This window comes from Chelonia mydas, chromosome 25 (assembly GCF_015237465.2).
Source record: "Chelonia mydas isolate rCheMyd1 chromosome 25, rCheMyd1.pri.v2, whole genome shotgun sequence".
Taxonomy (NCBI): Eukaryota; Metazoa; Chordata; order Testudines; family Cheloniidae; genus Chelonia; species Chelonia mydas.
In genome coordinates, this window is record NC_057858.1 from 2,730,805 (window position 1) to 2,743,503 (window position 12,699).

Sequence of the window (12,699 nt, forward strand, 5' to 3'; positions counted from 1 at the left end):
GGGTCAAACTCCTGGCACCACAACCCCACAATAATGGAGAGGACTCAAAACTCAATGTTCCTTTGAAGTTATTTCAGCCCAAAGTAGGGGTCAGTCACTCTCCTCAGAGCCAGTCATTCCCAGATCCTGGTCGCTCTTGGGAGCTAATCCTCAGCTCCTCTCTGGCCCCTCACAGCTCCCAGGGCAGACTGGAAAGGACAGTCAGTTTACCCTGGGGGCAAAGGGAGGCAGCGCTGTAGTGACCTGCTCAAGACACCACCCACAGCAAGTCAGAGCCAGGAATAAAACTCGGGAGTTTTGGCCTCCCAGTCCTGTAGTCAGAGCACAAATCAGAACTCTCCCCAGCCGGGGGAGCAGGGGTAGGGGGCAGCTGCCTTTGGCAGACACACAGCCCCATTTACATATTAGCTCTGGAGTTAGGGAAGTGGGAGACATTTCACAGACTGACAGGCCCAGCCTATACTCTGAGCTCACAGGCCGATTTGTCCAGCCAGCAGGATCCTCTAGCCTCCGTCTCACAGTAGCCTGTGTTTCACAGCACAGAGCCCTGGGCAAGAAAGGTTTCACCTTATGCCTTTTTTCCATAGAAGAGACAGTCAGTGCCAATCTAAATACCAGCTACTGCCGTATTGAAACTTTACGGCCAGCCCAGCAGGTTCCCCATTGTGCTGTCTCTGAGCAATAGACATGAGGATCCTGCACCAGACAGCGCTGCAGCGACCAGCCAACTGCGAACGCTGTCCCAGTGGGGAGCCCCGCTGTTCTAGGGGCGAGGGGCGAGGGGAAGAGGAAGGTGAGTAGCCAACAGGCAGCCCTAGCCTTAGGGGAGTCAAGCGGCAGTACTAGGGAAGTACCAAGCCTTTTCCCAGCTGTCTCTGGAAACCTTCTCCACCCAGCAATGCCACAGAAGGGTCATTCCGGATCCAGAGAAACCCTTCAGGAGTGAACCCGGTATAGTGGTGGGTCTATGCTCCTCTCAGCCAGCACTGCTCTCCCCGTGCCCTGCACGTCAAGTGCCAATACCTCATTCCACTCAATCCCGTGACAAGAGTCCCATGAATTCAATGGCACCAGGATTTGGCACCATGGGACAATCCCTTAAGCAGCACTTATGTGACAAGGGCCCAGAGCCTCAAAGACATTTAGGCACCCAGCTCCCGTTCATTGCCATGGCACTGAGGTGCCTAAATACCTTAAAGATAAGGACGGAGCTGCCTCTGCTTTTCGTGCAAAGGCATGAAATCACTGTGCAGACACTTCAGCCATCACCACCTCTGAACACTGTACAAGATCCAAGCCTACAAATCTGTACAATTGGCCAGCTTTGCTCTCCTCTGACTGGAGACTTCCAAGGGGCGACTGTGAATATTTCACATATTAGTATTGGTCTGGAGCTTGGACTGAATCAGAAATTACACACTGATTCCACAGTGGAGATCTGTCTGATAGGCTAGTGTCCTCAATACCTTGTGTCCCTAAGGGAGCCCTGATCAGTGACTGAACCTTAATGTGCTCAGCAATGGAACAAATTCACTCTCCAGGAGGGAAGGGTTAATGTCTCCCTTCACAAGAGCAGTGAATGCCAGCAGACGCAGCCTCACCCCCTCCTTGTCTTCCTGTAAGCTCAGAGACTAGCATGGAGGAACCTCTGAAAAGTGTAACTTATCACATCCCTTAGCAAAGCGAAGGCTCTGTTTGTCTTGGCATGGAAGAACCTGTGTCTACACAGCTGGAGAGCTTGTTTTGTCTCCTAGTGCAAGTCTGGACCAAATCAATTCTCCAAAGGCTTTGTAAAAATGTTCTCTGTATTTAAAGAATTTTATATATTACGAGACATCTCCAAAACCCACACACACACAAAACGTGAAGGCAATTGGATTTTTCAGTCTTCCCTGGCACTGGCATATCCAGAAATTGCTTTCTTTACACATTTGCCAGATTCCTCCTAGAACACAGCCCTTATTCTTATAAACATGCAAGCCGTAGAATTTATGCTACCTGCTAAACCAGCAGGGGGGAACCAGCCACCTACGTGCTCTGGGGCCCAATCCTAACCCCACTCCACATATGGAGAACCCATGTAAGTCATTATAGGTTTAGCGGGAGTAGAGAGCTTTCAGGATGGGGCCCCCTGTTGTGTAAGACTGTCTGTCACCATGGCACCTGCCTAAATACTTTATAGTAATTAAAAAGAGTGTTTCAGAGTAGCAGCCGTGTTAGTCTGTATTCGCAAAAAGAAAAGGAGTACTTGTGGCACCTTAGAGACTAACCAATTTACTTGAGCATAAGCTTTCGTGAGCTACAGCTCACTTCATCAGATGCATTCCAAAAAGAGTGTGTGTGTGTGTGTCTGTGTGTGTGTGTACACTGCCTTACCAATCTTTGCTTCTGTAACAAAGTACAATGGAGGGGAATGGAGCAATGTGTGCCCCTCTGTAAAGGTGTATGAAGGCTGTTAAAAGAACTTTAACTTCTTTGCACCCAGTAAAAGTGAGGCTCAAACCACGGCGGAGGCCTTTGATGGGGCACCTGCTCCATGGTGCTCAGCAAATAATTTTGCAGCCCATGGAACACTGCACAACTATTTTGAGCTCTGTGTATTTTGGCTGGCTGCTGTTCAAGCAGGACTGCCTGCCTGCCTGGGCTACCGGAAACCAATGTTATTCCTATCTCACCCTCTACCTCAGATTGCCAAGAATTCAGAACTTGGAAAAGCCATTAGAGACAGGAACCAGCCAATCCCGGAGCAGGGAGCTAGATGGTTCACTCCCAGTCTCAGGAAAGTCGGCCGGGTGGGGGGAAAGTTTCCAGAGACCTTTGATGTGAATCCTTTGAGTTTGCACATCCGCTCTGGGGAGCGTTTCGGTTTCACTTCTGTTCTGTGCAGCGCTGACCCTCGCCAAATATCCCCTCAGCAAAAAGTGTCCTTGGGCGTTCCTCTAAGCCAAAGGGACGGGAGGAAATTCCAGCTCTCCTAGCAGAACCTCATTCATTTCCACTTTGCTCAGACACAAAGCCTGTCCAGCTTCTCAGCACACCCTGGCTGCGGAAGCTCGAGCGAAGCCCCCGGCCGCTGTGTGCCACAGTCTCAGCTGCTGTAAACCAGTGGAGCACCATTGACCTCAGTGAGCGGCCAGATCCCAGAATCATAGAATCACAGAACATCCGGGTCGGAAGGGACCTCAGGAGGCATCTAGTCCAACCCCCTGCTCCAAGCAGGACCAACCCCAACTAAATCATCCCAGCCAGGGCTTTGTCATGCCTGACCTTAAAAACCTCCAAGGAAGGCAATTCCACCACCTTCCTAGGGAACCCATTCCAGTGCTTCACCACCCTCCGAGTGAAATAGTTTCCTAATATCCAACCGAGACCTCCCCCACTGCAACCTGAGACCATTGCTCCTTGTTCTGTCATCTGCCACCACTGAGATCCACAGCACTTGAGGCGCTGGCCCAGGAGTTCATTATTTTTACAAACTATTCTAGAGGCCGAGCTGGCCACAGTTTTACACTGGAGCGTTTCTCAGCAGGAAATTGGCTTTTTGACTAAAATCAACTGATTTCGTAGAAAATTTTCATTTTGGTCAAACTTTTCTAGTTTTTAGCTGAAAAATCATAAATGGAAATCCCAACATTTTTTGTAAAAATTTTGAGATACTAGTAAAAAATGTCAGTTGTCAATATTTTCTTATTTCAGTTTTTTTGGTTCAAAAAATTGCAAATCAGTTTTTGAGTTCAGGTTTTTGTCAAATTGCCTCTCTCCCCCCTCAGAAAAACTGTAGTGAGAGAAGGAGAGAAAAAATCTTCCTCGTCGAGTGCATAGGATGGACAGTGCTCGGGGAATAAACTAGGGCTAGGGGGTGACGAAAACTGTAAGTCTGTAGGACCCCTGCCTCATTTGCTGCAGAAGCTGTAAAGTGAGCTGTGAATGCGGCGGGGGTTGCAGGAAGAGAAAGGATCGTCTCTGGTTAAGGAAGTTGAATGCCACTCTAGAGAACTGGATTCTATCCCTACCTCTGCCACAAAGTTCCTATGCAATGCTGGACAAGACACTTTTCACATGTGACTGCTAACTGTGTGTTCTTCGTTTTATGGGGGCTCAAACTAAGGTGTAATTATAGCACAGGTAGGCATAGCCACGCTAGCATTAATCTAGCTAGCATGGGTAACAACTGTAGTGAAGAGATGGTGGCATGGACATCATATTGAACATATACCCAGGGTCCGCAGCGGGTGTGTACTGAGGTGGTTAACCTGAGCTGAAGCCCATGCCACCATGTCTTCGTTACTATTATGACCTGCTCTAGCAAGGGTGTGCCTACCTGTCCAACAACTACACCTTAATTCCCAATGTAGATGTACCCTAAGACACCTGGGGTCAGATCTGCAGAAGTGCTGAGCACACAAAACAACACGGTGGGAGCTGTGGTTTGAACATACAAAGTGTTATAAAAATGCTAAGTACTCCAGAAAATCAAACCCTATATGCCTTACATTGGACACCCAAAATTAGTGGGTACAGTGGTCTGTATGCCTCAGTGTCCCTCTCTAAAGATAATACCACCTCCACATCTCACAGTGGTATGGGGAAAATAAATTCATTAACATTTGTAAAGTACTCACTTATTACTGTGATGAGCACCATGAAAGCACCCAGGAGGAAAACTAAGGTTACCTTGCTTGTAACGGGAATTCTTCAAGATGAATTCAGTATATTCGCAAAAAGAAAAGGAGTACTTGTGGCACCTTAGAGACTAACCAATTTATTTGAGCATAAGCTTTCGTGAGCTACAGCTCACTTCATCGGATGCATCACGAAAGCTTATGCTCAAATAAATTGGTTAGTCTCTAAGGTGCCACAAGTACTCCTTTTCTTTTTGCGAATACAGACTAACACGGCTGTTACTCTGAAACCATTCAGTATATTGACACTCTTGGGATGCGCTGACCCATTGCAGCTAGCATGGTGGAAGCGCCTCACCCCTCGCATCCTGTCACTAGTGCTCACGCGAGTCAGGCAGCATGGCTATAGGAGTACCTTCCAAATGCTCACGTGGACTGCCAAGTACTGATACAATTAGGATTGTGTGTAAAGTTGGGAAGGTGCACGGGGAATGGGAATATGCAGAGTGCATCTCAAAGAACTCTGGTTACGAGTCAGTAACCTCCATTTCTTCTTCAGGTGCCCTTTGCAGATGCCCACTCTTAGAACAGCTTGGTGAGCAGTACCTCAGCAAGGATGGACAGAGCCCTAACTGAATGGTGGCTGAAGTACCACCCTGCCAAAATGAGCATTGGGCCAGGATTCTAAATCTAGTGCACAGTGAGAGGTCAAATGTGAATTGTTCTCCATGTAGTGACCTTGCAAGCCTCAGAAAGGGGAATGTGCTTGAAAACTGCTATAGTTACAGCCATTTCCATTGTATTATGAGCTCTAAGAGGAGCTGGAGGGGAAAGCAAAGCTGCCCTATAACATTCCTCCACACAAAATTTGACCCCTCAAGATAATGATTGAGCTGAAATGGTTCTACACATCGAAGAACTGGTATAAGAGAGAAACAACTTAGGAGAACATCTGAAGTCCTTAATTCTATCCAGGTGATATGAGAGAAATCATTTTGTGTCTAAAGAATGTAATCCAATGTCTTCTCCCTGGCTTATATGGGTTTTGGGGGAAAATACTGGTGAGTTTATGATAGATTTACATGGAAATCGGAACCAATGTTTGGAATGAATTTAGGATGTGGCCTAAGGACTGCCTTGTCCTTTTGAAACATAGTATGGGGGGGATCTGCCATTACTACATGCAGCCCTTTAATGCTTCTAGCGGATATGAGTGCAGCTGAAAAGCTGTTTTTATCAAAAGGTGAAACAAAGCAATCTTGGAATGGCTCAAAAGGGGAAGACATCAGTTGAGTCAGTACTAAATTCCAATTCCACGAGGCGACAGCGCTTCTGGTGGGTGAATAAAGGTTCAGTAGACCGTTCACAAATCTCTTCACCATGTCATGTGAGAAAATGGGTTTGTCCCTAATATATGCATGTACCAATGAAATAGCCACTAAATGAACTCTAACAGGTGATAAGAATAGTCCCTCTGTTTTTAAGTGTAACAGATATTCTAAGACCATATGAATGGGGGGATCTGTATTTCTATTTTCTGCCATATAGTGAATCTTTTCCATTTGGAGACATAACACCTTCTAGTAAAGGGTTTCCTAGCATTAATAACAATTTGTTGAACCTCAGTGGAGGTTCTATTTCCGTCAAAGTCCTAGCAGTTAGGTGTAGAGGTTTGAGGTTTGGGTGGAACACTGTCCCCTGTTGCAGCGATAATAGTGGTGGATAATAGGTCAGTTACCATTGTTGTCTCAGCCACCCCAGAGCATTAAGATCATCCTGGCAAAATCCTGCTTTGCTTTGGTTAAAACTTTGGGAATTAAAGGGAATGGGGGAAATGCACACATGAGATCCATTCCCCAGTTTAGAGAAATGCGTCTGTCAGAGATTGACTGTCTGTCCTTGCTCATGAGCAGAAAAGAGGGCAGTTTGCACTGAGTCTGGTGGCAAACAGGTCTAGAGGTGGGAATCCCCAATGTCTGAAGATAATAACCTCAATTGATGAATTCTCTAGAGATATTATGAATAGATACTGAGGCAATCTGCTAACTCGTGTTCTCTGCAACATGTAAAGAAATGGGGTAAAAATTGTAATGTATGCACCAATACCATAGCTCCATCATTTCATTGCATAGGTGGGTTGAATGAGTCCCTTCTTGTTTGTTCACATAATAAACTGCATTCATGTTGTTCATGGCAATGTGGCTAGCTGGTTTGCATATCTGTGGGAGAAATGCTCTGAGAGCCAAACAGATTGCCCGCAGCTCCCATATATTTATGTCTAACCAGAATTCTTTGAGACTCCAAAGACCTTTTACTACCTGAGAGTGAAGATGTGCACCTCTGCCTATCTTGGCTGCATCCATGCTTACTATTAACTTTGGATGAGGTGGGTTGGATAATACTCCACTGAGCACTCTCTGCGGATGTAGCCACCATGTTCGAGAATGAAGAGTTTCATGCGGTACTGTAATTCTCTTCAGCCTACTGTCTGGACTAGGACTGAAATTCTTCAGAATCCAGTGCTGAAGTGACCTCCTTCTGAGACCGGCACGGCGGTTACATGTGTCATCCATACCAGGAGTCCCAGTAGCTTCAGAAAAAACCCTGTCATTTGAGCCAGCTGTATTGTCAGTTAATGTATCGAATTGGTTATTTTCAAAAGCCTCTCTCCCGAAGAAAGGCCCTTCCTTTAACAGAACTGAAGATTGTCCCTAAGAAGGGACTCTTGAGATGAAATGAGAAGTGACCTTTTCTTGTTTATGATGAGACCCAGGGTTCTGAATAGACAACGAATGTTCTGAATGGCTGCCTCTTATTCTTCTTTGTGTTAGCCTGTCAGCAACCAATTGGCCAAATACGGGAAGACAGAAATGTCTTGCATTCTTGGCTGCGTCGCTACTGCAACTCAACATTTGTTAAATACGCTGGGTGCAATGGAGAGACTGAAAAGTAAGATTCTGTTTTGAAAGTGGTGTAAACCAGAGACAACACATAAGTACTTTTGGTGAGATGGTCTTACAGTAATACGGAAATATGCCTCTTTGAGGTCAAGAGCAGTAAGTCAATCTAGAGTAGACAAGGAGTGAATGATTAGACCCAGGGAAGGAATCCTGAACTGAAGCTTCCTGATATATTTGTTTAGATCCCAGAGATCTAAAATCGCTCTGAAGTCTCTGTTCTTTTGGGGGATTAGGGCATGTCTACACTTAAAATGCTGCATCAGCGCAGCAGCACCGCTCTCCCCTGCAGTCAGTTTATAGCATCTTTCTTAAAGCTCTAGAGCTGCACTGATGCAGCTGTACCACTGTAGAACTTTAATGAAGACGCTTTAAGCAGACGGGTGAGAGCTCTCCTGTCCGCTCCCCGAGAGGTGGGAGCTATGTGGGTGAGGGAAGGTTTCCCGCCGACCTAGCGCTGTCTACATGGGGGGTCAGGTCAGTATAAGTACGTCACTAGGAGTGTGGATGTAGTTATACCAATATAGATCGGTAGTGTAGACCAGACCTTAGAAAGTAATGGGAGTAGAACCCTTTGTTTCTGGAAGTCAAGGGAACTCGTTCTATAGCTCCCATGTTCAGAAGAACTTGTACCTCTATCCATAATAGTCTCTCCTGGGAGAGGTTCCTGGAGAGGGAGGGGGTGGGAGGTTGTATGCATAGGTGCTGAACAATATTTGGGGGGGTGGGGGCTGAAAGCAATTGAACCAAACTGTAAACCCTGTATGTGATAGAAACCACTTGAAGCCAGGGGGTGCTCCTGCACCCCCAGCACTCCTAGTTCCAGCACCTATGGTTGTGTGGAGGGAGTGATCTGGATTGGATGGTATAACCTTCTTTTATCATATACAAAACCCATCTGTCTGAAGTGATAGTTGTCCAAGCATTGTAAAATTGGGCCAGCTGGTCTCCAAACTGATTTACTAAAATTGGTTTGAGGTTCTTGACTAACATGTCAAGCCTGAGGCCTGACATGTGGTAAAGTAAATGTGGCTGAAGGATTCTGTGTACACATCTGAGGTTTGAAGGGTTTCTTCCTGTTACATGTCTGTGAATATGCTTGTTGCTGCTGCTGCTGCTGATGTTATGGCTCCTCTGATAAGAGGCAGATGAAAAAGGTGGTATGTATTGCCTGCGATATCTGAACACCAGAGCAGAAGATCATCTTCTGAAAGGTGGCATGAGTGCTAGAGAACTAGCTGTAGACAGAGTCTCCTTCAGTTTACCCAGCGTGTGATCAGTCTTTACAATAAATAAGCCACCTCCTTCGAAAGGTAAATCTTCTATTTTGGCCCTGGTATCCAGTGGGAGAGAAGATGAACATAACCAAGCATGTCTATGAAGAGATATTGCCATTGTCAGTGATCTACAGGCAATATCAGACACATCGAACAATGCCCTAAGGGCATGTGTGGCTACATTTTGGTATTCATTAATCATGGCTGATGTTAACTTCCTTTGAATAGAGCCATCTTCTCTCATAATGGAAATTGATATCTAACCATCACCACTTGGTAGTTGGATATACACATATTTAAGGATGCAGAAGAAAATTATTTTCTACCCAAATAATCTAATTGTCTTCCTTCTTTATCCATTCGGTAGAAAATCTTGATTTTTGAAGAGTAGCTGCTATGACCAAGGAGTTTGGTTGAGAATGTACATGAAAACAAGAGAGCCCCTCCTGTGGGATTTGATACAATTTATCAGCCTTTTTGGAAACTGGTTGGCATGAAGATGGCTTGGATCAAAGGGTCTGTGCTATTTGCCATAACAATTCTAATGTGGGCAAGGAGACTTTAGGTTTCATTGTCAACCCTAAGATATCAAATACCAGATGTGAAGTCTCCTTTAAAGTTACTGATGGTAAATTCAGGGTCGATGCCATCCTATCCATCTATTTGTGGAACTGAATTGCATCCTCAGAGGGAAACAAGGCTCTTGGTACTCCCTCATTCTCATCAGGAGATGAACTGCTCTGCACCTCTCCTAAGTCATAAGGAAACATCCTGGGAAGTCCCTCTTGATATTCCTCTTCTGAGGTTACTTGCTCTTCTGCAACAGAGGAACACTGCAATGGTCTTGGACGTGGGGCTCACAGATCTGGACATCTCTTTTCTGTTGAATGCGGTGTTCCGGCCCTGAAGAGACCAGTCTTCCAGCATGCAAAGAAAAATGAGGAATTGGCCAGTATGGCCATAGCATTCACAGAGGCACAGGGTAGTCCTGCCAGCTTTTTCAGTATCATAGTCTACAAAGACTATCCAGGGAGTTTGGGCTCTCTCCTTGTCAGAACAATTTTTCAGTGAAAAGAAGGTCCAGTCAATACCTGTTCTGGATCTGGTTCTAGCTCTCAACTCAGATCCGATCCTGGCTCCAACACTGAAGCCATTGATGAAACCTATGACGTAAGAACTCTAAAAAGAGAGGGCAGGGAAATGATCTTCCCTGGTGACCCTGCAAAGCTCGTCACAGATCTGGATGACTCTGGATCCAGCAGTAGACAGAGCTGACTCCAGTCTCCTGCTTTTACTGCCTGATCCTTTTGAGCTCTCAGATCCTGTAGGCTTTGCAGCTAGCCCGTCCTTTCACAGAAGGACCTGCCATCTATTTTGTCTGTGGATGTTGTGACAGACCCAGAGCAGTGGGGTACAGGAGTCTGGCAGAAGGCAAATATACTGGCCACTCGATGAACAGTTTTCTGTTCCCTGAGTGACCAGAGCAGAGGCTGCACTAGAGCAATCAAGAACCTGCTAGAACCAATTCAGACAGGCAAGCTAATTAAGACACCTGGAGCCAATTAAGAACATACTAGACTCAATTATGGCAAGCAGACTAATCAGGACACCTGGTTTAAAAAGGACCTCCCATCAGTGAGGGGAGGGTGAGCAAGGAGTGAGAAGGCATGCTGCTGGGGGACTGAGTACAAGCGTGATCAGCCTTCAGGAGGAAGGTCCTGCAGTGAGGGTAAAGAAGGTGTTAAGAGGAGGCCATGGGGAAGTAGCCCAGGGAGTTGTAGCTGTCACACAGCTATTACAAGAGACACTGTAGATAGTTGCAATCCGCAGGGCCCTGGGCTGGAACCTGGAGTAGAGGGCAGGCCCGGGTTCCCCCCATCCCCCTCAACTCCCTATTTGAGACAAGAGGAGGTGACCTGGACTGTGGGTCCCATCAGAGGGGAAGGTCCCTGGCCTATCCCCCGACCCACTAGGTGGGTCAGCAAAGACTGCAGGGATTGTTCTCCTCCCTTTCTCCATGCTGGCCAGTGATGAGGTTAGCTGATGAACGGCAGGTTTGGAAGCTGTGTTTTTTCACCTTGATGTCCGTCATAGTCGGTAAGTAAACTGTTTGTTTTACTGTTATCTATTTCTAATCTATCTTTTAACAACTGTAATCTATACTAGCTATACTAGCTAACTAACTACTAAAATGACAACTCATTACTAACCTACATGTATTATTTGTATTATTATTATTTTATATTTGTATTTTTATTAATTTTTGTTAGGCTACAGGACTAGCGACAGAGACAAACGGACAGAAAGGGATTCATGGCCTAATGCTGCAGTTGTTGGAAGGAATTGAGATGGCAGCAGTGCCAGTGCCCTCTGACCGTGTGCTGGGGACAGGAGGCGAGGGGTCAGGCATTTCTAACAGGTGCTGCAACTAGAAGGTTCTACCATCCTACCTCGGTGCAACCCAAGAGGGGAATGTGCAGAGGACACTCCGAGAAGAATTAATATTTCTGTATTAATTGACAGATGAGGTCAGAAATACTGAGTAGCTACCTACTGTCCATCCTGTGCACTGAATGAGGCAGGAATCCTATGGAAAAAATAGCATGTGATCACATAATTAAAGACTCTATCATAACGCACACACACAATGGGGGCCAAATGAGTACTGCATGGGCAAACGTAACGTGGCATTTCCTAACTTAACTTCCAAGGGCTTGAAGTTGAAATGTTTATGTTCTTTTTTGTAGTAACATCAGTGATAGTAATATAATAAACTGCTCCTTACCCCTCTCACACTGTGGGCCAGTGAACCCGTAGACACAAGCACAGCGGTTTGGTCCAATGCACCGACCTCCGTTCTGGCAGCCATTTTCACAGACAGCTATTCAGAAATAGAAAGATGGGTGAGATTACACTAGACAGTGGTCAAACGAAGTACAGCCAGAAATTCTGCTCCCATGATGAGAGATACACGGCTGCTGCAGAATTTGGAGAATCCCATGTTTTATGTTATATATTATTTGCAGTTCAGGGATCTTCCCCACATACAGATCCAAAACAGAAAGGTAGGTTATTTTTTCTTCCTGCTTATAAAGAAATCAATTATAAGTGGACTGGAAACCAACAGCTCAGTCAACAGAGAGGTTTTGCTGGGTGCTAGGCTCTCAGTTAACACAGCTTAGCTCTGTGATCCAATAATGAAGGAGTACAAAATTAAAAACTGTGAAAAGGGAAAACTTGTGCTAGACATGCTCAAATCTGAGCAAAATGGTGCATGTCAGAAATCAAGTGAGGGAGAAAAGTGATTATTAGGGATGTTGATTAATCGCAGACAACTCACACAATTAACTCAAAAAAATTAATTGTGATTAATCGCAGTTTAATCACGCTGTTAAATAATAGAATACCAATTGAAATGTATTAAATATTTTTGGATGTTTTTCTACATTTTCAAATATATTGATTTCAATTACAACACAGAATACAAAGTGTACCGTGCTCACTTTATATTGCACGGTAAAAATGATAAATAAAAGAAATAGTATTTTTAAATTCACCTCATACAATACCATAATGCAATCTCTTTATTGTGAAAGTGCAACTTACAAATGTAGATTTTTTTTTGGTTACGTAACTGCACTCAAAAACAAAACAATGTAAAACTTTAGAGCCTACAAGTCCACTCAGTCCTACTTCTTCAGCCAATCACTGAGAGAAACAAGCTTGTTTACATTTACGGGAGATAATTCTGCCCACTTCTTATTCAAAATGTCACCAGCAAGTGAGAACAGGTGTTCACATGGGACTTTTGTAGCCAGCATTGTGAGGTATTTACATGCCAGA

The 12,699-nt window shown here is 45.2% G+C and overlaps 1 protein-coding gene across 1 annotated transcript in view; it reads right to left on the minus strand.

Annotated features, from left to right (window-relative positions):
• The window catches only part of FBN3 (fibrillin 3), a 281,443-nt gene that overhangs the window by 186,304 nt on the left and 82,440 nt on the right, over window positions 1-12,699 (minus strand). Inside the window, exon 6 of the mRNA XM_037885777.2 lies at window positions 11,642-11,737. Within this exon, the coding sequence (XP_037741705.1) occupies window positions 11,642-11,737 (96 nt within the window). The remainder of the gene's footprint in view (window positions 1-11,641; window positions 11,738-12,699) is intronic.